The sequence below is a fragment of the Sus scrofa genome, chromosome 15, assembly GCF_000003025.6.
Source record: "Sus scrofa isolate TJ Tabasco breed Duroc chromosome 15, Sscrofa11.1, whole genome shotgun sequence".
In the NCBI taxonomy this organism is placed as follows: Eukaryota; Metazoa; Chordata; class Mammalia; order Artiodactyla; family Suidae; genus Sus; species Sus scrofa.
The window spans coordinates 57,364,125-57,389,173 of record NC_010457.5 but is presented as its reverse complement, the minus strand read 5'-3'; the positions used below and the strand labels follow the sequence as shown (position 1 = coordinate 57,389,173).

The 25,049-nt window shown below is 50.0% G+C and overlaps 2 protein-coding genes across 11 annotated transcripts in view; one reads left to right on the top strand and one right to left on the bottom strand.

Annotated features, from left to right (window-relative positions):
* Positions 1–14,010, top strand: part of FAM168B (family with sequence similarity 168 member B) — a 44,094-nt gene extending 30,084 nt beyond the window's left edge. For 3 of the 6 annotated variants that reach the window (XR_002339317.1, XR_002339319.1, XR_002339318.1), the window contains 3 exons: positions 6,890–7,032; positions 7,136–9,155; positions 9,578–14,010. Coding sequence is in view for 3 of the 6 variants with exons in the window: in XM_021075750.1 (XP_020931409.1) it covers positions 6,890–7,032; positions 7,136–7,313; positions 9,030–9,142 (434 nt within the window). In the remaining 3 variants the exon portion in view is untranslated. The remainder of the gene's footprint in view (positions 1–6,889; positions 7,033–7,135; positions 9,156–9,577) is intronic. The other 3 variants (XM_021075750.1, XM_021075749.1, XM_021075751.1) reach the window with 3 other exon arrangements.
* Positions 10,540–25,049, bottom strand: part of ARHGEF4 (Rho guanine nucleotide exchange factor 4) — a 117,863-nt gene continuing 103,353 nt past the window's right edge. For all 5 annotated transcript variants that reach the window (XM_021075746.1, XM_021075745.1, XM_021075747.1 and 2 more), the window contains 9 exons: positions 24,057–24,236; positions 22,972–23,148; positions 22,707–22,886; positions 21,111–21,343; positions 20,632–20,761; positions 18,138–18,269; positions 17,061–17,304; positions 16,310–16,387; positions 10,540–15,764 (listed from right to left, as the gene is read on the bottom strand). In XM_021075746.1, the coding sequence (XP_020931405.1) occupies positions 15,613–15,764; positions 16,310–16,387; positions 17,061–17,304; positions 18,138–18,269; positions 20,632–20,761; positions 21,111–21,343; positions 22,707–22,886; positions 22,972–23,148; positions 24,057–24,236 (1,506 nt within the window). In that variant the 3' untranslated portion in view covers positions 10,540–15,612. The remainder of the gene's footprint in view (positions 15,765–16,309; positions 16,388–17,060; positions 17,305–18,137; positions 18,270–20,631; positions 20,762–21,110; positions 21,344–22,706; positions 22,887–22,971; positions 23,149–24,056; positions 24,237–25,049) is intronic.

Sequence of the window (25,049 nt, the reverse complement as noted above, 5' to 3'; positions counted from 1 at the left end):
GAGAGCTTTGTCTTCATTCGCACACTTCCTTTTTTGAGACAGTATGCTCCTGCATTTGCCAGCCAGGACTGAGTCAGTGCTGCTCCATTGGCGGTCTCTTTCCCTGTGACTTTCCCCTGAGGTCAGCACCTTATTGAGAGGGTGGGACCTTCTCTGAGCTGTGTTGGGGCCTGGCCCCGAGCATGCATGTGATGTTGGTGACTAATAGCCACTCTGTTGGTATAGTGCTTCCATCACCGTGACTGGTCAAAAGTGTGTCCACTTGGTACTAGTGTCTCATTTCCTCCTCTGATGTAGACAGTCAGTCATTTATGGAGAAATAGGAGTTGCCACTGAGTCTTCTCTTGGGAATGTCAGTGCAAGGTTAGAGATTAATGGCTGGAGTTCCCGTCGTGGCACAGTGGTTAATGAATCCGACTAGGAACCATGAGGTTGTGGGTTCGGTCCCTGCCCTTGCTCAGTGGGTTAACGATCCGTTGTTGCCGTGAGCTGTGGTGTAGGTCGAAGATGCAGCTCGGATCCCGCGTTGCTGTGGCTCTGGCATAGGCCGGAGGCTAAAGCCCCGATTAGACCCCTAGCTTGGGAACCTCCATATGCCTCGGGAGCAGCCCTAGAAAAGGCAAAAAGAAAAAAAAAAAAAAATTTAATGCCTTTCGCTATTACCTTTTTCTTTATAATTAAAGAAAATGTTTTACAACCTTATTGTGGTATATTTGGTGTGCAATTAAGTATTTAAATATTTAAAGCTTCGATTTGATGAGTTTTAATATGTTTATATGTGTGAAACCATCACTTTACTTTTCTTGTCCCTCTTAAAGACTAGGAAGTGAGCCACTCGAGAGAGGGACTTTTTAATTGCTTTTGTTTTTAAAGTTGCTTTTCCAAATCATGAGAGTCTCTTTTAGTTTAAAACTGGAATTGAAATTTGGTATATTCAAATTTGGCATTGTTTTTACTTTCATAGGAGTTAATGAGTTTCAAAGTAATATAGGGAAACCTGGTGGGAATGTAAATTGGTGCAGCCACTATGAAAACCAGTATGAAAGTTCCTTAAAAAAATAAAATAGAGCTACCATATGATCTTGCAATCATATATCCTGATCATGTATTTGGGAAAGGTAAAAACTCTAATTTGGGAAGGTACACGCACCCAAATGTTCATTGCAGTACTATTTACAATAGCCAGGATACAGAAACAACCCAAGTGCCCATCAGCAGACAGTTGGTTTCAAAGGTGGTGTATGTGTGTACACAACAGAATATTACTCAGCCATAAAAAGGAAGAAATACTACCATTTGTAGCAACATGGATGGACCTAGAGAATATTACACTGTGTGAAGTAAGTCAGAGGAAAACAAATATATCATATTGCTTATATGTGGAATCTAAAAAATAATGCAGGTACAGCCCTAAAAAGCAAATAAATAACAATTCAAATGAATCTATGTACAAAACAAAACAGACTCACAGACACAGAAAACAAACTTATGTTTACCAAAAGAGAAAGAGGGGTGGGAGGGATAAATTAGGAGTGTGGGATTAACAGATAAAAACTGCATGTAAGATAAACAATAAGGATTTACTGTAATAGTTATAACTCATAATGGAAAATAAGTTGAAAAATATATATATGTAACTGAATCATTTTGCTGTATACCTGAAACTAATACTATATATATACTATATATATATTGCCTAGAAAAGGCAAAAAAAAAAAAAAAAATCCAAAACACAGAAATAATATAGGGAAACCTGGGAGGATCTTTTGTCCTTAAAGCAGATACTAGATGAGCTTGGGAATTACCAGGTGTGGGCAGAGGAGTCAGGGCTTGGTGCAGCTGGATCTGGATTTGTTTGCACACCTGCTCTGTTATGTAGGACTGTGTGACTTTGGGGCATTAGACTCTTCTGTGTGTGTGTGTGTGTTATGTGTGTGTCTATGTGTATGTGTTTTCTAGGGCTGCACCCGCGGCATATGGAGGTTCCCAAGCTTAGGGGTCTAATCGGAGCTTTAGCCTCCGGCCTATGCCAGAGCCACAGCAACGCGGGATCTGAGCTACATCTTCGACCTACACCACAGCTCACGGCAACACTGGATCCTTAACCCACTGAGCGAGGCCAGGGATTGAATCTGTAACCTCATGGTTCCTAGTCGGATTCATTAACCACTGAGCCACGACGGGAACTCCCAGCATTAGAATCTTTATCAGCACCTTCGTCATGAACCCCGTGAAGGGCATTCTGGGGAATAAGTGAGAAAACATGGCATTAAGGTCTAAGGACCCAGGCATCCAGTGTGCATGGTGGTTCTAAATAGGGTCTCTAGGACTGCCTTCTTTCTTGCGTGTGCGCATTTTAAAGATCATTTAAAACTGGTTTAGGAGTTCCTGTTTTGGCTCAGCAGGTAGAGAACCTGACATAGTATCTGTGAGGATGTGGGTTTGATCCCTGGCCTCGAGGACTCAGTGCGTTAAGGATCTGGTGTTGCCAGTGGCTGTGGTGTAGGCTAGTGGCTGTAGCTCCAGTTTGACCTCTAGCCTGGGAACTTCCATATGCCACTGGGGAGGCTGTTAAAAAAAAGAAACAAAAACTGGTTTATATTCTGGGAGTCATTCATTCTTTTTCTCTTTAAAATTAAAAACAGAATGTAAGTACATTGCTAAACACAGTTCAGTGAAGTGGTTTAAATTTTTAAACTTTAATATTCAGCTCATTTTAAAATGAGTTAATTTATGCAAAACACCCACATATTAAATGTCCATTTGTTTAGGTTTTGACAGTTGTCATATTTATGTAATCACTGCCCAAAACAAAATACTGAGCATTTTATCATCTGACTTCCTTTTGCCTTCTTCAAATCATCCTCTCCTCCCTGCTCCCCAATTTCTGTTAAAGTTCTTTCTAGTAGGTTTACTTGTTAAGTATTGACAAAGAGATCATACAGTGTGTGCTCCATGTCTGATATATTTTGAAACTTCATCGTGGTTTGAGATTCATCCATGTTTTTTCCTTTTGATACTGAGTAGTATTTATATGAATGTATCATAATTTACCCATTTTCCTGTTGATAAACATTTGGATTATTTCCCATCTTTTGGCTATTATGAATAAGACTGGTGAATGTTTTTTACAAGTTCTATTGTGGACGCGTTTTCATTCTTCTAGGGAAGACATCTAGGAGTGAATTATTGGGCCCTGTGAGAGGTATGTCTGTAACTTTATGAGAAGTACTGTTTCTGGATCTCGCATGAGCACTCTACCAGTCAGCCTTCTGGTGAATGAGAAATGGTTTCTCAGGCTTTTTTATTTTTTATTTATTTTTTAAAATTAAAAAAAAAAATTGGGGAGTTCCCGTCGTGGCGCAGTGGTTAACGAATCCGACTAGGAACCATGAGGTTGTGGGTTCGGTCCCTGCCCTTGCTCAGTGGGTTAACGATCCGGCGTTGCCGTGAGCTATGGTGTAGGTTGCAGTCGAGGCTCGGATCCCGCGTTGCTGTGGCTCTGGCGTAGGCCGGTGGCTACAGCTCCGATTCAACCCCTAGCCTGGGAACCTCCATATGCCACGGGAGCGGCCCAAGAAATAGCAACAACAACAACAACAACAAAAAAAATAGACAAAAAAGACAAAAAAAAAAAAAAAAAATTGGGGGCTTCTTAGGGCTGTACCCGTGGCATATGGAAATTCCCAGACTAGAGGTCAAATCGGAGCTACAACTGCTGGCCTACACCGCAGCCACAGCAACACAAGATCCAGGCCGTGTCTGCACCCTACATCACAGCTCATGGCAACATTGGATTCCTGACCCACTGAGCAAGGCCAGGGATCGACTGAGTTCTCATGGACACTAGTCTGATTCATTTCCATTGTGCCACAGTGGGAATTCCCTTGTCTTTTCTTTCTTTTTTTTTTTTTTTGTCTTTTGTTGTTGTTGTTGTTGTTGTTGCTATTTCTTGGGCCGCTCCCGAGGCATATGGAGGTTCCCAGGCTAGGGGTCTAATTGGAGCTGTAGCCACCGGCCTACGCCAGAGCCACAGCAACGCTGGATCCGAGCCGCGTCTGCAACCTACACCACAGCTCACGGCAACGCCGGATCGTTAACCCACTGAGCAAGGGCAGGGACCGAACCGGCAACCTCGTGGTTCCTATTCGGATTCGTTAACCACTGCGCCACGACGGGAACTCCTCCCTTGTCTTTTCTTTTTACCACACCCATGGCACTTGGAAGTTCCCAGGCCAGGGATCATACCCGAGCCACAGCAGTGACAATGCTGAATCCTTAACTGCAAAGCCACCAGGAACTCCTCAGACATTTTTAGAAAGCGGTTTTACTGAGGTATGATTTACATATAAGTCATTCCTGTAAGTGTACAGTTTGGTGTGCTAGACATGTATACAGATGTGTGACACCACCACAGTTAAGTGACTTCATTCCTCTGGCCCCTGGGCACCACTGATTGGTTTTTGGTCTTTCCTAGAGTTTCATATTTGTCATAGTGTCTGACTTCTTTTGCTTTTTTTGTTTTTATTTTTTTGAGATTTACCCGATGTTTTGTGTGTTGATAGTTCTGCCCTTTTGGTTGCTGAGTAGTATTTCAGCGTATGGTTGTAGCACACTTTGCTGGTAGACATTCAGTCTTTATGGATAAAGCTGCTCCGAACATAGCAGTTCAGAGACCCTTCTTACCCTCCCTTCTGTTCTCTATTGGAAGGGGAGCCAGCCATCTTCCTGCTTACTAGCCATTCCTCCATATCATGACCCTTTGTTACTGCCTGGGAACAAGCGCTGACCATTTCTAGTCGGAGAAAGGGCTTTCCTGGTGTCAGGCTGCTGCTTAACCTTCCTCACTGCTGGCTGAGAAGACTGCATTTTGAGTCTGCTACGTCATTTTCCACTTCTGCTTTTTAAGTTCTAAAATGTCTTCTCTTCCTCTTCCCTTCTTGATCTGTGTGATTTTATGTCTTTTTATTTATTAATCTGCTTTATTTTTCATTTTGGGTGGGGACCAAGGCAAATGTTTTTGTTCAGCCTGCTACCTTAGACCAGAAGTCTTTTTACACCATAGACTTGGTGTTTGACAAGTTTTTCCTTCGTTTTTGCTGTAATAAACAACACTGTAATGAACATGTCTGCAGTTCAAATCCATGCTTCTTTCTTCATTTTTTTGTTGTTGTTGTTGGTTTGTTTTATCTTTTTAAGGGCTGCACCCACAGGATATGGAAGTTCTCAGGCTAGGGGTTGAATTGGAGCTGTAGCCAATGGCCTATGCCACAGCCACAGCAATGTGGGATCCAAGCCACGTCTGTGACCAGCAACACTGGATCCTTAACCCACTCAGCAAGGCCATGGATCAATCCCTTGTCCTCATGGATGCTAGTTGAGTTTGTTAACCACTGTGCCATGATGGGAACTCTCTTTTTTCTGTTTTAATTGGAGTATATAGTTTATGTACAGTATTATGTAAGTTATAGGCGTACAATATGGTGATTCATCACTTTTAAAGGTTATACTCGTTTATAGTTACTATAAAATACTGTCTCTATCCCCTGTGTTGTATGGTATCTCCTTATAGTTTATATTATACCTGTTAGTTTGTACCTCTGAGTCCCCTACCCCTACACGGCCTCTTCCCACTTGAAACCACTTGTTTGTTCTCTGTATCTGTGAATCTGCTTTTTGTTTGTTGTTGTTGTTAAATTCACTAGTTTGTTACATTTTTTTAGATTGCACCTGTAAGTGATATCAGTTATTTGTTTCTCTGACTTATTTCACTTATTAATACCTTCCATGTCCATCTTGATGTTGCAAAATGGCAAATTTTCCTTCTTTTTTTGGTGGCTGAGTAATGTTTATATACATCTGCCACATCGTCTTTATCCATTCCTCTGTCAGTGGACACTTAGTTTGCTTCCATATCTTGGCAGTTGTAAATTTTGCTCCTCTGAACTTTGGGGTGCATGTATCTTCAGGTAAATACCCAGGAGTAAAATTTCTAGGTCATATGGTAGTTCTGTTTTTAGTTTTATGAGAAACCTCCCTATTGTTTTCCATAGTGGCTGCACCAATTTACGTTCTCACCGAAAGTGTATAAGGGTTCCCTTTTCTCCACATCTTGGCCAACATTTGTTATTTGTGTTCTTTTTGATGATGGCCATTCTGACAGGTGTGAGATGATAGCTCGTTGTGGTTCTGATTTACATTTCCCTGATAACTAGTTATGTGGAGCATCTTTTCATGTGCCATGCTTCTTTCTTTTTCTTTTTCTTCATCTTTTTAAGGGCTGTGCCGGTAGCATATAGAAGTTCCCAGGCTAGGGGTCAAATCAGAACTGTAGCCACCAGCCACAGCCATGCTGGATCTGAGCCTCATCTGTGACCCACATCATTGCTCACAGCAGTGCCGGATCCTCAATGTCTGAGCTAGCTAGGCCAGGGATTGAACCTGTGTCCTGGTGGATACTAGTCGGGTCCATTACCACTGAGCTACAATGGGAACTGCCCATGCTTATTTCTTTAAAACAAATTTATAGAAGTAGAATGGTGGGGTTAAAATATATACATATTTTTAATGCCAAATTGTACCCCAGGAAGGGCGTACTAATTTATATTCCAACAGGACAGGTATTTCTTTCCTGTTCCTCTGAGTATATGCTCTGTAGAACTTTCTCCTTTGGTGTCACCCCATCCCTGTTCCCTCTCACCCCATTTTGCACCACACATACGCACTTGCAGCATAAAGTCTAAGAAATGAAAGCAGATCTCAGTGCAGGTGTCAGCTGTGACTGCTGTGGGGCTGGAACACTGTGGGGCCCCTCACTGCACACATGGTCCTTCTGCTGTGTCTGGCTGAAGGTGGGTTTGAATTAAGGCTTTGGGCTTCTTTGTTTCAGGTTACACCCCTGGCACACCTTACAAAGTGTCCTGTTCCCCCACCAGCGGGGCAGTGCCGCCATACTCCTCCTCCCCAAACCCCTACCAGACCGCTGTGTACCCCGTGCGAAGTGCCTACCCCCAGCAGAGCCCATATGCACAGGTAGGCCTGGGGTGTGCTGTGCCTGCAGGCAGGGTTGGTCGCTCAGGGCTCTAATGTCCTGGGCGTGGGACCCTGTGACACTTGTCTCTCTTCTTTCCTGCAGCAAGGCACGTACTACACGCAGCCCCTGTATGCAGCACCCCCTCACGTCATCCACCACACCACGGTGGTGCAGCCCAATGGCATGCCGGCAACGGTGTACCCTGCTCCCATCCCTCCACCTAGAGGCAACGGGGTCACCATGGGCATGGTGGCGGGGACCACTATGGCCATGTCAGCAGGTGAGTCCTCTGTCCTGGGGTACCTGCTCTCTTTCCCCATCGTGGGGGTTGGGGAAGAGAGAGCTCACTGGTGCTCTGACCCTGGTGTTCACTTTTCATGGCCTGATGGGTCTCAAAGGACGTCTGATTCTTTGGGGAAGGTCCAGCTTGTTATCTTTTTCTTTACCTCCCCTCCTTCCCCTTCCCTTTTCCTTCCAGTCGAGACTGGAGCTTGGGGTTTCGAACCATGAAGCAGGTACCTACTGTGTAGACTGACTGGGTAGCCCTCTCTGAATTTGATGGGGCCACTTTGTTGGGGTGCTGAGCCACTTGGCAGTAGGGACAAGGAGTGAGCAGATCCCCATAGTGAGCATGTAAAGCTTGAACAGAGTGGGTACTTTGTGATCTGGGGGGCTGGCCCTCTTGATCCTTCCCTTTGGTGTAGGCCAAGTTGCTGAATGGGGTGTTTTCGTGAATCTGGGGAAGCTGGTCTTGTGTTCATAGAGATAAGAGCTGCTTGTAGAAATACATCGACTTTATTTCCCAATGCTTCCCCCCAGGTCACAAAAATCAACTGCATCTAGAAGAGACCCCTGGTTAGGATGAGCTTGTCTCCACGGAACCACAAAGCGCCTGAGGGCTTGATTTGAATCTCTAGGGGTTAGGTTACCTCCTGTTGGCCTGAGTTGTCTTTGGTGGGGACGCTGTTGGTTGCCTCTGGCTGGGACTTTAAAACAAAAAAATACCGTTCATTCTTTTTTTTTTCTAGACCTTCAGTGTAAGGAAAATGTGTCAGAGAGGGCTGTTTCAGGATGCATTGTGTGTTTCTGCTCAGGGTGTCTGTTTTATTTGATTTTCCTATACTTAACCCATGAAGGCAGAGGAGTCTGGCACAGATAGAAACTGTGTTTGAGGCCCGTGGAGGGAAGTCCTGGCAGACCCTGGCAGGTGTAGGAGGCGGGGGTGTGGAGGGAGGCCAGGTAAGGCTGTGAGATATGAGGTGGTACTTGTCTATAAGCAGACACAAGTAGCTGCTGAGTTTACCGCAGTTGTAGGGGAAATAACACGCTTAGCCTAATGTACTCAGGAGCTCATGTAGTTAGGAATCTCCCTCCCTCCCCACCCCCCTTCGGCTGTTTATCACCACCTTAACCATTCCCAGCACACAGGTCAGTGGTGTCAAGATACTGTTGTGAAACGCATCTCCAGGACATTTCCATCTTCAGAACTGAAGCTCTATGCCCATTAAACACCTCTCCTCTCCCATGTCCCAGACCCTGACAACCACCATTCTCCTTTCTGTCACTGTCATTTTTTTTAACTGCTCTAGGGACCTAATGTAAGTGCACTGAGGCAGTATGTGTCTTTTTGTGACTGGCCTGTTTCACTTAGCATCACGTCCTCAAGGTTCATCCATGTTGTAGCAGATGAAAAATTTCCTTCTTTTTTAAGGCTGAAGAAACTCTTATTTTTTATCATCTCATCTGCAGAATAATCCAGTATGCTTGTATGAGGGGGCGCCATCAAGGCTTCTGCAGAACATATTATCAGTACGAGCTCACCGTGTTAATACAGCTTTGACTCGTATATAATCAAGGGGTCTGCTAGCACCATAGGTCAGGGCCCTCCCCTCTTCTTGTTCACCTCCCTCCTTGCTAACGGGGTCTGGCCGGAGTGCTGCTGTCAGGTGGTGCGGGGGGTGCTGCCCTCCTCTGAGACACGTGCTCTTCCTTCCAGGTACTCTGCTGACTGCCCACTCCCCAACTCCTGTGGCCCCCCACCCTGTCACCGTGCCCACATATCGGGCCCCAGGAACGCCCACGTACAGCTACGTGCCCCCTCAGTGGTGATCACCCTGCAAATGTAAGTGACTTGGGAAGACCAGGGCCAGGTCTTGACTAAAGTACATCAGTTAAAGTGGAGAGTGGGAAATCTCTGATGAGAAAAACCGTACCTGAGTGTTGAGCTGAAGGCAGTGTAGTGTTTACGTTTTTGTCCTTCCTGGGACTCTACAAAGTGCCAGGAGGAAGGAAACAGCCCTGGGTACCTTGTCCCCTACCTGGGCTGTGCCCTGGTCTCCCGCCTGCCTGCTTCCTGCAGGAAGTAAGTCTCCCGTTGTACCGGGAAGTCTCTTTGGGCTCCGTGAGAACCAGGCACAGTTCTTGCTGCTGCCTTTTCTTGTCCTAGTGGATTTCCTCCTCCTTCAGTTGAAAGGTCTCCTTTTTGGAGAAATCATGCCAGGGTTGCTGTGTGTGACTGTGTCTGTGTTTCTCTCCGCCCGCCAGGTTTGAGGATGGAGCTGTGCAGTCACACCACGGAGGTTCCACAGCTGGTGCTGCAGGCCTCGGCCTCCAACCAGGACTTTTCTTCTTAATGCTCTCGACACTTAGCTCAACACTACTACAGCTGGCCCATGGGGCCCAGCGCCCTTAGTCTCCAACTGACTCTGTGGGTTGGTCTTAAAGCAAATCCAGTTTGGTGGGCTGCCAGGCAATTTTTTAGCTAACTGTAATGATAAAAAAGGGAGTATTAATCTATTCTGAATCATATCTAGTTGAATGCATGTTAAAAAACAAACACAGAAACAAAGCTTGCTCAACCTACCTGCAGTGACTGATGCAGAACCATCATATGCAAAATCCAAAGGAATGGAGAGTATTTTACAACTTGTATCACCAATGCACTGTTGTAATGTATGCAGAGTCTTAAAGTTATAAGTGTTAACAGTGAATTTCTTCATAGAACATCTGAAATCTCTTGGATGATTCTTTAGCCTTTTGGGGTTGACGAGGGTTGCCAGTTGGAACCATGGACTTCGAGATTCCAGCCATCTATTCTTTTTGTGTTGACCCAACTGGGAGAGAGCTGCAGGGATGGGGAGGTTGTGGGGAGGCCCGCCTCTGTGTGCGGTGCAGCCAAGTTAATGGCTTTCTTTCCATGTAGGCTCTTGGGGTCAGTGTGCTGTGGACATCCGTGGGGATCATCAGGACAGTTCGGAGTAGGGTGGCCAGTACAGTTAGGGGCATGAGGTGGTTGAGGTATCAGCAAAGCAACTTTCTCTACTGTCTAAATCTTCATTACAAATCTCTTAGAGATGACGTTTCCTCTGTCATTACTGGAAAGGTCCTATGTGGAACTAAATTATTTCCCTGGGGTGGAAGATAGGTGTAAGGGAAACTGCCACACTTGGACTTGGAGGAGGTATTGGCCTCTCCTTTATTTAGCTCTGAAAAGCATTCCTTTTTTTTTTTCTTTTCTTTCTTTTTTTTTTTTTTTTTGCCCCCAGAGAAATGTTTGAGTCACCTGAAAACTATGTAGGCATTGCAGCTCTCCCTCCCACAAGGAAGGCAAAGATTTCAGCTGTGTGTTGTGAAGAAAGTTGTATATTTAAGAACTATTAAAAGGGAACAAACTTTATTTGAAATTGATTGTTTCTTGTAGAGAGGCAGTGCTGTGGCCGTGTTTAGGTCTCTCCACCTGATGGGGACTTTTCCTCCGAGACCACCTGGAGGGGACTCTTCGAGGTGGGTGTGGGCAGGTGGGGAGGGCTGGTGCCTGTCTCTGTGAGCCTCTTCTCCCATCTCTTCTTGCGGCTGAGAACACTCAGCACAGAGCAGCTGTGGATAGCAAAGGGCCAGGCAGCATCAGAATGCATTTACCCGCCAGGATTTATTACAGAAAGGATTTTGTGTTTAGAATCTGAATATTGTACATAAGAAACCAAGAGGATTTTTTTGCCTAAATGTGCCCAACTTGTATCGATGGATGTGTGTGTGTGTGTGTCTTCAGATGCAGTCAGAGGGGGCGGGGGGGTAAGGGTTTGTTCCCTTTCAGCAGTCTGTTGGGGTGCCCCTTCTTCACCCCATCATTGTTACAAGTGCTGTGGGCCTTGGTTGGGGAGGGGACCTTACTCTCCTTACGGCTCTGGCAGCTGGTTAGGGCTCTGGCACTGGTGTGGCATTCAGCCTGGGCTGGTGAATGGGACCCCTGACCTTTGAGCCTCTGGTAACCTTATTTTTTATAGTAAGTACTCCTCATAATTTTCTTTTTCACGTTTTATTTTATAAGAAGTTTAGGAATATTTTTGCATGGATCATTGTAAACAGAAGATTTACTCCTAATGTCTGTAACATAGTGTGTTTACTGATAAGTACTTTAAATTGTTTCAAGAGCACTTAACCCAACTTGTGTGTGTTTCTGTGTGTGTGACAGCCATTTACCCTAGACACACCATTTGTGTCCACTTCTACAACTCTTTGTTGGTAACTCTTTGTTCCACCTCTGTAGTGGACAGTTTGTATATGTTCTAATGGGCTGAACTGATCCAGTAACAGAGAAGTTGGTTTCCCCAGTTTTGTGTAATAGATTAGATGATTTTAGTATATGGTTTTTAAAAGCCCCAAACACACACACACACACACACCACACACACACACACACAGACACACACACACACACCCCTACCTGTAAGGGTTGCAGTCATTGGAATTCAGGAGGAAGATGGGAGAAGTCACATAGGCTCTTTCTTCAGACTTGCCTGAGACTGGCACACATATAGGGTGAGTATTTTCACAAGCACTGAATTAATGGTGTTTTCAAGAGAGAGAAGAGTGGGTTGCGTTTTCTCCCCATTTACATCAGCGTTATAAACACTTTCTCCCCTATAATTTCTAAAAATCTTACTTTCCTTTTGTGAAGTTGAATGGGAGACTTCATCAAATGCTTTTGCATTATGGAATACATCTCTGTGGAAATCTCTTCAATTTTGAAACTATCAGGGCATCCACCTATCAAATATGAAAGGTAGATCTTGTCTAGCAGGTAAGAATCTGGACGTAACAAAAAGTAACAGAATTATCATATGTTGTAATTTTAGCAGCATTTAGTTCCAGTAAAATTAAGGAATAGAACTTCTCTTATAAAGTTGCATAATTTGATATTCTAAGCACAACAGTAGAACATTCAAAGAAATTTTGCATTTTTTTGTATGTGACATTCCTAATTTGAGTTTCAGCTGAATTGCATTTATTGTAAAAGTTGAGACAGGCAAGTGAAGGAACTAATTCTTGTAAACATGGATTTCATCATGGATATTTGAAAACAATTTTGTTCCACAGCCTCTGCCCTGAGGTTTAGGAGGTATGCTTCTCAGCTCACAGAAACCTTGTTTAGATCTGGGCCGATTGACTGAACCTCTAGTGATGCGTGGTGGTCCCATCAGCCTGCTGCCTCTGAGAAGCGAGGCCAGCATCAGGGCTAGGGCTGATTGTGGCAACAGGCACAGAGGCGTTTCCAGAACCTTTTGTCTCTTGTGTTCAGTCTTTTCCAAACATTCTTGTTGGTTTGGTCATTAGGCCTGCCAGTGTGACTGTTTCTCGAGTGCTATGCAAAGGTAGTGTTTACAGGAGCCGAGGGCGGTCCTGGGCCTTGGGCTGGATGCCTGCTCAGTACCACCCTGCCCTTCCGTGGCTGGGTGTGCAGTGCCTCGCTCCAGTGCTGGCATCGGCACTTGAGAAGCAAGAGGAAATAGATATTTTAGGCGCCTGCGACATGCTAATCGGTGGCACTGGTTGCATCAGTATTGGGGCCTACTTTAAGAAGAAAACCTAGACTTCTTCACCTGTGCTGTGTAAGCATTTAGAAACAGTGTTGCCCTGATCAGTCCGGCCGCCACCTCCCCATCTGGTAGCTGATGGCTGGGCACCCCAGTTCTTGCCAGCCTGGGCACTGCCCAGACAGGACAGGACACCAGTCTGACCCCCTCTGGTGGTGTGAGGGTAGGCTTAAGGGTGTGGGGCCTGAGGTGGGAGACAGTTTCTGTTCTCTTGGTGCTTTCTAAGGAGGGGTCTGCAAAGAGGAAGGGCGGCTCACGTGGCCCTTCTCTAGAGCACACTTCAAATGTTGGCATGTTTTCTCTCCTGAGCTCTTTATTACTCAACCTGAGCTTTCTGAAAGGAGCCCGCAGATGACATGCTGCATAGGAGGGTCTGATCTTTCCAGGTAGAAAGTTGCAGTTATTCTTAAAATGTTTCAGAGGATGTCTCTTTCCCCACCCCATTAATTTGAAGAACAGAACCTTATTGAGTCCCCAGGACTAACACCACCTGGGACAGGAAGACCAAGGCCAGCATTTTGTCTGGGGAACCTGTCGGGAGCTTCAGGAGATGGCTCTGCTTCCAGGATGGGTGTGTTGGAGACGACGAGCGTCTTATCTGGGCTGCCTCAGCCCTGTTGGAGTCTCCTATGGGTCCTTGGGCAGACCAGGGTCCACAGAATAGCTGGGCTGGGTCTGAGGCAGCTCTTCTGTGTCCCTGGAGCAGTTGCAATGACAGCCACTCAAGAGAGGCCCTGGGAAGCCACTGTTATTGACTAGGAAACGGTTCCTTATTATTATTTTTTTTTAATTAATGATTTTTAAATACTGTTTTTTTAGGCCATTCTCTTGGTACTTTTTTAAAGCTTAAGTCAGCATCGTCTTCCAGTGTTAAAGGCACCCCTCACCTCTGCATTGAGCTTAAGGTGTCAATCAATAATAAAAAGGAGTAGAACATCCATCCTGAGCCAATTCCATTATGTGTAAATTCATACTATTTTAATTTTTTATGCAATCTGATGAGTAGATGAGCTCAGATTTAAAATTCTTAAAAGCACGTTTATTGTAATAAGAATTGTTATGTATTAATACTGCAGTTTTCAATAAAGATTGACTTGTGTTGCATATTGTTGTTTTCATGATTCTTTCCCTATGGGTTTTGTCTCCAGGCAGCTTGAGTTGGATGGGAGATAGTGTAGGTTCTCTCAAGTTAGGAGATCTGGGGGTTTCAGGCTGAACTGCAGTGACCTTGGCAATGTGTGTGATTGGTGGGGAAGGGGAGGGAAGCCACCCTTGTTCCTTTTCTGGGCCTGTGGCACAGGTCCTCCTGGGAGGAAGACACATTCTCCCCCATTATACCAAGGAGGATGCTGAGACCCAGAAAGGTGACGGACTGCCTATCCCCCAAACTCCCATTTGCTGGTAACTTCAGCTAAACCATGCACTCTGAGGGCAGCTGGGGAGGGAGGCTCTGAGACAGCTCCCGGCTCCCCTGAGCCTCTGAAGGCACTGAGCCTTCCTCCACCAGAGAGCACCCTGGGGGCCTGGTCTGCAACTATATTCTCCACTGGGTGCTGCTGGCTCCTTCCAAGGATGAGGAAAGGCCTGGGACAGAAAGGGGTGTGGGAGGAGAAAAATGCACAGACACCAACAGAAAACAAGGGCTGGCCGCCAGGTTATTTTTCACAAGTTTCTTTATGAAATTAAATGGTTTCTGGCTTGGAGACGGTATAGTGCAAGTGACTGTACATGCTGCTGAATTCCTGTAGGCCACAGGGCAGCTCTGCGCCCCGAGCCAGGCCCCAGCCGCACTCATGGGCGGCCCTCCCCCCCACCCCAGGATGTGGGCTTCTTTCCAACCCATGTGCCCGCCAGCCTCTGAGTGGGTCTGTCCTGAAGCTGGGCTGCAGAATTCAGTCCTTATGGCTTCTCACGCTCACTTAGGGTAAGGCAATCTGTCTGTGTCACTAACAATTCTTTTTCTCCATTGTTAGAAAAACAAAATCCAAACAAAAAAACTGGAACCAGGTTCTGGAATCATCCCACAGCTACAGGTGGACTGGTCACAAGCTCTGACAGAAGTATTCAGCTGACAATGGTTTTGTTTTCTTTCCACTATAAACAAACACAATCACAGGTGAAGAGAGGGTGTCCAGCAGCCAGAAGTGTCGAGAGAGGGACTGGGAGGCAAAAACGGGCAGGCTCTAGGCCAGAGGTTTTTGTGCACAGAACTCCCGGTTCCTAGCCCCAGGGATGCGGGCTACCTGGCCCACCAGCTGGGGGCCTGCAAGGAGAACTGGAGGGCAGAGGAGCACACCGCCTGGCTCTGCAGGTGGCTGAAGGCAGAGACGGTCTCCTGCCCAGAGGAAATGGGAGCAGGAGGGATGATTAAATGTCCAAAGAGGGTCCAAAGCAGCCATTCTCACGCACTGGCTTGGTGGGGGGTCCTGAGCTGTGGCTTCCAGGGGTCCCCCCTGCACAGGCCTGGAGAGTGGTGGGAGGTTCACGTGCTGGGGGCCTGCCTCTCCAGCCGGCAGGTGTCTTCAGCGCCCCAGTGGCAGGGAAGAAACCGAGAATGGGGGCACTGAGCACCTCCCATGCTCAGCCCCACTAACTTCCAGTTTGCACAACAGGCAGAGGAGGCCTGGGTGTGGTGAGCCTCATGGAGAAGCTGGACGCTGCCGGCAGCGCAGATCCAGATGGTGCCATGGGGCCGGGTGCGTGGGCTCACTTGCGGAAGGGCGCCAGCCGGCTGATGCTGTGCCAGAAGGTGGACGGCTTCCGCTTGGGCTCGGCCAGCACCAAGACCTGCTGCTGGGGCAGGCTGGTGGGCAGGGCCGGGTGCTTCTGGCGCGTAAGGTAGTAGGGCCGGCCGAGGGCTGGGCAGGGGAGGAGAGCTGGGGTCAGAGGTGTGTAGCAGCAGGTGGGCAGAGTGGCAGCCGCCCCTGCGGGTGGAACAGGCTGCCTGACACCCACCCTTGCTCGTCCTGGGGTTGACCACACCCAAGGGCCTGGGCCATCCTCCATAGCCTGCTGGGGGTGATAGCCAGGTGGCCTGGGCCTGCTCTTGTGATGGCAGCATTTAACGTCCCTGTAGGAATGGGTTGTCAGCTCCTTGCCAGGAGGTGGTGAGGACAACTGCCAGGAAGCAGTCCTGCCTGTGAAAGTGAGCGCTGGCACTGATGCTGCTGCTCTGGGGGGCCTCAGGGGATGGGGGCAGGAACTCAACTGTGTACCTAGGCAGCCTTCCTCACCACTGGTCCCTTACCACCAACCTTTGGGAACACACACTGCAAAGGGCAACGGGTACCTCCGAGGACCCAGGTGCTAGCTCTGCTTCTGGTGGGGTGGGGGGCTCAGAAAACAGTTTGATTGTGGTGGGGGCCAGGCTGCCATGGGTGGAGGTAGGACCACCACTGCTTACCTTTGGGCTTCCCGATGGCCTGCTGCTTGCTGGCATTCAGCATGGCCTGCTTCCTCTGCAGCTGGGTGATGGAGAAGCCTAGACAGGGGGCCGCAAATGAGACCCTCAATTCCCTGAGAGATCCCAGCTGCCCTCTCACCTCCCCTCCTCCCCTGCCCTGGCACCAGCACAGTCTCTGTACCCTGCACCACCATCAGCACTTGGGGTCCCAATATACCACGGGGACTCAGCATCCTGCCCCACCAGCCTCCTTGGCGGCCCAGGCAGAGGAGACTCTCCAAGGGGGTGCTCTGGTGCTCTTCCCGGGGGACTCCTCACACTACCCCATCGCTCACCCCAACCTGACCACAGACTGTCTGCTGGCTAGCATCCTTTCTCTCCACAGTAGGGAAGGCTCTTCCCCAGATCAAGAACCGACCCGGCCCCTGCCCAATGTGATGGCCAGGGGCCCAAGGTCAGGAGGAGAATGTAGTGGGGAAGCACCCTGCTCGTGGAGGGTGGGGAAGGCTTCTGGTACCCACCGCCCCCTCCAGCTGAGTGTATGTGGTGGAAGAGACCCCCTGGCAGGCCAGCAGACCCATGCCTGAGGCCAAAACCAAGATGTGTCCTGGAGCCTCAACTCTGGGGGCCCTCCAGGGGTGAGAGTTGCCTTTCACAGCCTCAAGGTCATGCTGACTTTTCTGCATTGGGAGGCAAAGAAGGCTGGGCGGGGCCTCATGGTGGCAGAGCAAGGCCGGGTGGGATCTCGCACCTGTCTCCTGGTCCAGCCGCACCTGCTCCCGCTCCCTGGCGAAGGCCTTGAGCCAGCGCTGCTTCTGCTCTGGCTTCTTGGCGCACAGCAGGTGGCTCTCCCCAGTGGGGCTGCAGCGCAGCCGGAAGGCATTCCTGATGCTCACGTGGAGCTCTCTGTCCTTCCCATCCTCCAGGTCTACCACCTCCAGGCCATCCATGTCCACTCGGCCCTTGTAGTAGAGCACGTCCCGGCGGAGAAGGTCCTGCCGGAGACACCATGAGCCCCTGGCCCACCTGCTTGCCTGGCCCCTCAGCCTGACCCATTCTTCTGACCACTTCCAAGGGTCCAAGGCCCTGCCTCACTGTCTGCCCTGTGACTGGAAGGGCCGCTGGTCTGCATACCCACCTCCCCAGCAGAAGGTGATCTCAGGAGGAAGAGGGAGCCGTGCAAGGCCCACGACCACGTGTTGAACCCATGGCGGAGAAGCCATCAATGAACAGCTACTGGCTGGCCTCGGGGGGTCTCTAAACACCCACAGTCTCATGGAAAGGTGGCCACGGGAACAGACAGCAGGCCAGGGCCCGCACTGTGCAGCAGAAGAGAGCATCAGTCCACCAGGGCTGGGCTCAGAGCCAGCGCTCAGGAGGGCTGCCAGGCCAGGGCCACTTGGGCCAGGTTTTGAAAGGGGAGTAGAAGCCAGCAGCTAAGGGGAGGCCTGAAGGCAGCTGGAGGGAGAATCCCCATGCTAAGGAGAGGGAGCTGAGGTTTGCAGGGGGGAAAGAGCTGGCTTGAGGAGCAGGCAGGGACTGGTCAGGAAGGATGGTCAGCAGCACTGGTCAGAATGTGAGAGCCACCCTGTGGTCCTGGGCCAATAAGCTCACTCTGTTGGCCACCCACCCCACCGGCCCTAAGGGCCTGACCAGGGGGCCTGACCACTGGCCCTAAGGGGCTGCGGTACTGGGGTGGGGGCATGGGGAGGGAGGAATCGCCTATGGGTGGCCCATTTTCTCTGGGCAGCTGTGCCCAGCTCTTGGCCTCCCTCCTTCATTTCTGCTCTGAACAGACTCGTCCAGCAGGAAAGATCGACTCTGGTACCTTCTTACAGTAGATGAGCTGGTGGTCAAAGAGAAAAAACATCCTCTGCTGGCTCTTGGCTTGTGGCTGTGTGACACGAGTCAGCTCCCCCGAGTGGATGAGTTCCGAGCTCCTGACCAGGAGATCTTCCCCCTGAGGGACCCAAGGAGAGCCGTGAACTGGTAGCCCCCATCCTGGGGCTTAGAGCAGCCCCCTCTGCTGAGCTCTGCATCCTGCCTCCATTGCTAGCTGGCTGGCTGGGGTCCCCACTGGCCCTGCCTGCCTGTGGCCTCCACCTGGCCAGAGTCTGTAGCAAGCAGCCGGCCATAGAGGAAAGGGTTGCTTGTGAAGCCCAAGGTAGGGGAGCAAGTAAAAAGGTGGTTTGACCTACAAGTTTGTTGTCTCTGCTAAACAGGGTCCCATGGCAGCCAGGGATTGCAATGTGGCTAATCTCTGTCGAAGGTGTCACCTAAGTAAAGGAATGATATACCAACTTTGAACACTTAGTATGAAATAAAGAATGTGACTATTTTACCAATGATATTTTATCCATTGCTTACATGCTAAAATATTTTGGATATATTGAGTTAAATAAAACATCATTAAAGTTAAGTTTCACCTATTTCTTTTTTTCATTTTTTTTTGTTTTTGTTTTTTGGCTGTGCATGCAGCATGCAGAGGTTCCCAGGCCAGGGATCCAGAGCCACAGCAGTGACAACACTGGAGGATACTTCCTTAACCTGCTAGGCCATGAGGAAACTCCTTTCTTTCTTTCTTCTTCTTCTTTTTTTTGTTTTTGTTTTTGTTTTTTAGGGCCACACTCGTGGCATATGGAAGTTCTCAGGGTAGGGGTCAAATTGGAGCTACAACTGCTGGCCTATACCACAGCCACAGTAAGGCAGGATCTGAGCTGTGTCTTTGACCTACACCACAGCTCAGGGCAACACCAGATCCCCAACCCACTAAGCAAGGCCAGGGATCATACCCACATCCTCATTAGATATCAGTCTAATTTGTTTCCACTGTGCCACTAAAGGAACTCCCCTTTCTTGTATTTTAAAGATGGCTACTGGCACATGTAAAATTTTCCTCTGTGGCTCACTTGGTACTTTAATTGGTCAGTGGTGCTCTAGAGAATAATTAGACCTGGTTGGCTGGAGGTAACCTTCGAGGCTGGTCTTTTTAAAATTTTTTTTTATCTTTCTAGGGCTGCACCTGTGGCATATGGAAATTCCCAGGCTAGGGGTCTAATCGGAGCTACAGCTGCTGGCCTACACTACAGCCACAGCAACGTGGGATCTGAGCCGCATCTGCAGCCTATACCACAGCTCATGGTAATGCCAGATTCTTAACCCACTGAGAGGCCAGGGATCGAACCCCAATCCTCATGGATACTAGTTGGGTTTGTTACCACTGAGCCATGACAGGAACTCTGAGGTGGGTCTTTTTATTACAAAGAGTTAAGGGGCAGGGAGTCTTCTCCAGCTCAGTGTACCCAGTTGCTGAAGTCCCATTGTCAGATGTCATACTTTCAGAAGAAGCCCTACTGCTTCTGGTTCCTCCAGGAAAAGGCAAACCACAGCCAGGCATTGTTGGCAGCTGTTCAGTTTGGGATAAGTTTGTGGAGGTCCTTAGGGCTGGGCCTCAGAACCAACCATCAGGAAAACAAAACTCACACAATCTAAACAAAACTTATAACAGCCCCACTCCCTGGGATTCTAATTCCATATATCTAGGGTGGGGCCCAGAAATCTCTATTTTCATAGTTTTTCTTTTTTTTTGAGGGCTGTACCTGTGGCATATGGAGGTTCCCAGGCTAGAGGTCTAGTTGGAGCTGTTGCTGCTGGCCTACACCACAGCCACAGCAACATGGGATCCGAGCCATGTCTGTGACCTACACCACATCTCATGGCAACACCAGATCCTTAACCCACTGAGCAAGGCCAGGGATCGAACCTGCAGATTTGCTTCTGCTGAGCCAAGATAGTAACTCCTATTTTCATAGGTTTTTATGGCTGGTGGGTGGGGGTGGAGAGAACAGGACAGGAGGGTCGCCATTAGTTCAGGCCTCCGTGGTACCTGAGAAGGGGAGACTGACCCACAACAAGGGGATTGTGCAGGCCCGGAAAATGGAACCAGGAGGCCCCGACCGGTAACAATCCATTTCTGGTCATGCTGTGGCAAACCTAACCCTTCTGTGGGGAGCCCCAATAGTTAACTCAAACTTGGGGAACCAGTCTGGCTTCAGAGGCTGGCTGGCTGCACCCTGGGAGGAGCATGGGGCACTTCACACGTGTCTTGAGCTCTTCAGCAGGAAGGAGACCAGCAAGCCTGCTCTGGGAGTAGTGCTCAAGGCCTGAGGCTAGTCCAGCCAAGGACCAGCTCTCTGCCCCAGCTCCTGTTTGTTGTGTGCCTCCCTGGAGCATGGCTCCCAGCTTGGCTCCCCCCTGGCTTTCTCAGGGTGTTAAAGCTAGGGCTGAGCCCAGAGGCACTCTCTGGGATGTCAGACCCTCACCTCCCAGTCCTCTATGGAACTCTGCCACTGAGCGATCTTGTCGATGTTTTCGAGCCTCCGTTTCCGTTCATTGATGAGTTGGGCCACATTCTTCATGGCATGTAAGGCAGCTTCCACGTCCTTGAAATCCCTGGGGTGGACCCAAGATGGAAGAGGGCTTCAAGATGAAGAGCAGAGAAGGGCTGGGAGCCGCTGTGGCAATGCTAACCTCTGGGTCATTTCTCCACTAACCCCCCACTCCATGTGCCCCCCCCTTCTCTGTAAGCGCAGCATCACAGATCAGAACTTAACATCCTATTCATGCCCTCTCCCCTCCTGCAAGGACAACTCATGAGAGGGCTGGGACTGTTGCATGTTTTAGTCTGTGCTGTCACCCTAGTGCCCAAGGCAGTGCCCAGCCCACTATAGGCCTCAACAGACTGGCTGACCTAGGGCCTGGAAAGCCCGGGGCTGCCCTCCTGATCCCAGCACCCTCCTACCTGTGCTGGGGGTGTGTGTACTTGAGCAGCTCAGCCAGCTGCAGCGGGTACTTGCAGATCTTCTGCACCGGGGTCAGCAGGAAGCCGTCCAGGGAGATGTCAATCATCTTCTGTAGCAGCCGGCAGGCCTCAAAGAAGTACACATACTTGCTAAGCTTGGCGAGGCGGGAGAGCTCCACGCAGGCGTTGGGGTGGTTGTTGCAGTACTCTGAGTAGATCTGGAAGTCCGCTTGCTGTGGGCACAGCTGAAGTGAGGACAACTCTCCTGCTCCCCCCGGCCATGGGCAGTGTGGGGAAGGGGGTGGACAGGAGGTTATGGGGCCCAGGCTCTGTCTGCCTACTTTGGGTACAAGCTATGCAGAATCATACTCAAGGAAAGACCCCAAAAAACTCAGGCACGTGTGTGCCCATCGCCACCTGGCTTTCTCCACAGGGCCCCCAGCAGATATTTTGACTCTATGCCAGTCTTTTGCATGAAATCAATGATGCTAATAAGCGATACCAAGGCCAAAAAGGAGAGAGAGGTTAAGAGAAATCAAATGGGTGCCACGGCCAATGGCTGTGCCTCCGGGGCCTTTTTCCTCCTCATCCCAGTGTCTTGCTTCTTTCTCACAAAGCTCTGGCTTCAAATTGGAAGGACAGCCCCTGTCAATTTCATTCAACACCGCAAGACACAGATATATCCACACTGCATGTGTCGTTTGGGAGACTTATGTGCCTGTTTCTCTGTGTAACTTTCATCTACCTGGAGCCAGAGGGAGACCAGGTCTGCCATGCAATGACTGAAGACCTTGTGGACTTAGGTGGGAAAGGAAGAGCAGCTGCCGGCTCGCTAGCAGGCTGCTGTGATGGCCACACTTGGGAATGTTGATAACATGCCCGTTACAGACAGACCTGCCCTAGTTCCCATTCCCCCATCACAACTCTGCCTGCTGAATAACGACCCAAATCCCACACTCATTCAGATGCCCAGACTTGCCACCTGCTCCTGGGCAGTTCAAGGTCTCCCTCATCAGCTCTCCTCCTGCCACTGGAGAGAGGCGGAAGGGCCTCCCTAACCACCCATGGCTAATAGGAGCCCGGGTTCTCCCGGGTGGGCTGGGCTAGGCATGGTCTTCTCAACCCCAGGTTGAGAAGAGGGAGAAAACAAGTGCTTCCCCTATCAGGCAAAGCCAGGAGGAATCCTTCTCACCCAGATCAATCCGATGATCTGACTAAATGTCAGCTGTCACTCATAGTGAAAAGAAGCACTAATTCAACCTAAATTCCAGTGTGTTCATGTGGGAGAAACCCCGGAATGTGATGTGAACAGCCTTTAGGATGCTTAGCAAGGGGCCCACCTCTGACCCACGCAAATCCTTCCAGGGCCAAAGCCCAGGCCCTTCTGCTGCAAGGATCCTCCTCAAGTTTGGTTTACTCATCTCACCTACCCCTGACCCCCAGAAGCAGAGACACGTTGGAATAGTTGTTGACTAGGTAGGCAGGTGGGGCCAGGGATGCCAGAGGAAGGCGGAGCCCCCAGCAGACATAGGCGGGGCTGGGGGCTGCAGAGCGGAGAGGGCTTCAAGGCCAGGGCCCAAGTGCGGGCACACTCACGTGCTCCAGGAAGCAGGCGCCCAGCTCGCTCAGGTGAGGCCGTTCCCGGTTGAACTTCTGCTCCAGAGCCTTCACGAAGGCCTTCTGGCACCGGTAGATGTCCTCGATGTTCCCAAAGATGGTGCGCAGCTGTTCCTCGCTGAACATGTCCGCGCGCTTGCGACACTGCCTGATGTAGCCCTGGGGGCGCGGGCGGTCAGGCCTCCAGCCAGGTCCCCGCCCGGCCCCCAGCCTCCAGCCCCGGCCGCCCGCCCAGGAGCCTCACCTCGCAGATGTCACGCAGGTGCTTGATGTAGTCCCGCTCTGTGCTGAGGATCTCGTTGATGACGTTGGTCCGCATCTGGTCCTTGCTGCTCTGAGCTTCGGCTCCACCATCCCCAGCCCCACCGTGCCCGGTCCCCAGCGTCTCATCGTCTGCTGGCTCGTCCTGATTCACCCGCAGCTGCAGGCAACGAGTCAGGTCAGCATCTCTTGGCGGTCAGCGCCTTGCCTCCTACCGAGGCTCGGAAGACCCATAAGACCAGAGGAGCAGCTCCCCCACCACCCGCACAATACCCACAGGGACAGGGAATGGCAGGCCCTAAGGTACCCGGCTAACCATCCTTGTCCTCTCCCTTACATTCTGCTCCGCCTGGCACAGTGCCTGCAACCCGGCAGGTGCTCACTAGGGGTTCTGAACCAGTCACTGCTCACACTGGGCCCTCTAGGGGCTGTAAAGGAAGGACCCTGCCACTTCTCTGGCTCTAACTCGGAAAGGCTCTGTTTATCCAGGAGGTCTGGGGCAAGAGTAGCAATGAACCCCTAGGACCTGGGACTTCCCCTCCCCACTGCCTGGCTTTCTGCAGGTTGCACCTGGGTCTGGGTTCCCTCCCTGTGACCTCCTGGGTTAAAGACTTAGCTTGTTCCTGCTAAGGGGGTAGTGACTGGGCTCCCAGGTCCCAGAACTACTGTGAAAGTTAAAACTGAGATGACCTGTGCAGATGGTCTGCACAATACTTGGAGATGCCTGGGAAGTAGAGCTGCTTGTGGTGGTGGGATTCTAACAACCTAACAGAGGGATCCATACCTCGTCCTCTCTGACCCATTCTTCTCTGGCCACTGAGGACAACTGGAGAGAAGGGCAGGGGCAGGGTTGGAGCTGCTGATGGTACAGAAGATTGTGTCACAGTCCCTGGGCTGGACTTCCTGGCACCCTCCCACCCACCCAGTCTGCAGCCTGCAGCCCCAGCACAGCCCTGAGTGGCAGGTCCACTCAGCACCTCACATCCCAGAGCAGTTTCAGGCTTGCATTTCTTAGCAGAGCCAGTTGGGTCCTTATGGGCTTAGGAGAACCTGGGGCCAGTGTCCTACCCGCACGAAGCTTGCTGGAAACCAGCCCTCGCCATCTGCGACGCGGCCCCACCACCACTCTCTGTTGGTGGCATCCATTACTTCGATGACATCCCCAGCTTTGAAGCCCAGTTCCTGGTCATCCATGGTGACATGGTCCCAGAGTGCTTCAGCACAGACCACACTGCCATCGCTGATGAGCTGTGGAGGGAGCCAGGGACAGCAGGTCAGTGGGGTGAGGGTGCTCCTGCCCTCTGTGCCCCACCCTGGGAAAAGGAGATCCTGACTCCAGTTACAGAGGAGCAGATGTAGGTGCCCTGTGAGCCAGCCGCTCTTTGGGGGTAGGGCTATGCCTGGGGCATGTCTAGACCAGCAGTGAACTTGATTGCTAGAATCCTGGTGAGCCACAGAATCTGAGGGCAAGCATGCTCCCTCCCCTGCACACCTTCCTTCCATCCCCACTGGGCTGGTGATTAAACTACTGCCTCTCAACTTCCCTATAGCTCTGCTGTGTTCCTCAATGCTGGGCTGAGGCACTGCCAGCTGCATCTGTGCTGTGCCAGCTGCCCCAGTTGGGTTCTCCTACTGTGGCATTGGAGGTGACCTTAGAGAGGGGGCTTACTCCTTCCTACTGGCTTCTTGCGGACATGCAGTACCCGTGAAGCCATCTGACAAGCTTCAGTGCCACTTTCCCTGAGTCTGGCGGTGTCCTGCCATTGCAGTAGCTGGATCGGGTCTGCAGTGATTTTTGAACACTTGCAGAACCAGTCTCCTGGTACCAGCTGAGCTGTACCCTTCCCCAGAGGTCTAGGTCTCAAACCCACAGGTTTCTCAGCTTTAAATATTCTAGCCTCTTTCCTTTATTTCCCAGCTTTTAGAGAGGAAGGTACATCTCGCATCTGCCACCTTTGTAATGGAAATCTCAGGGCTGTCCCTGTGTACTTGAAGAGCAGGTCGGCCACTCTGGACCTGGCTAACAAGGCTCTATATTAATTTCACTCTGTGGAAATGACC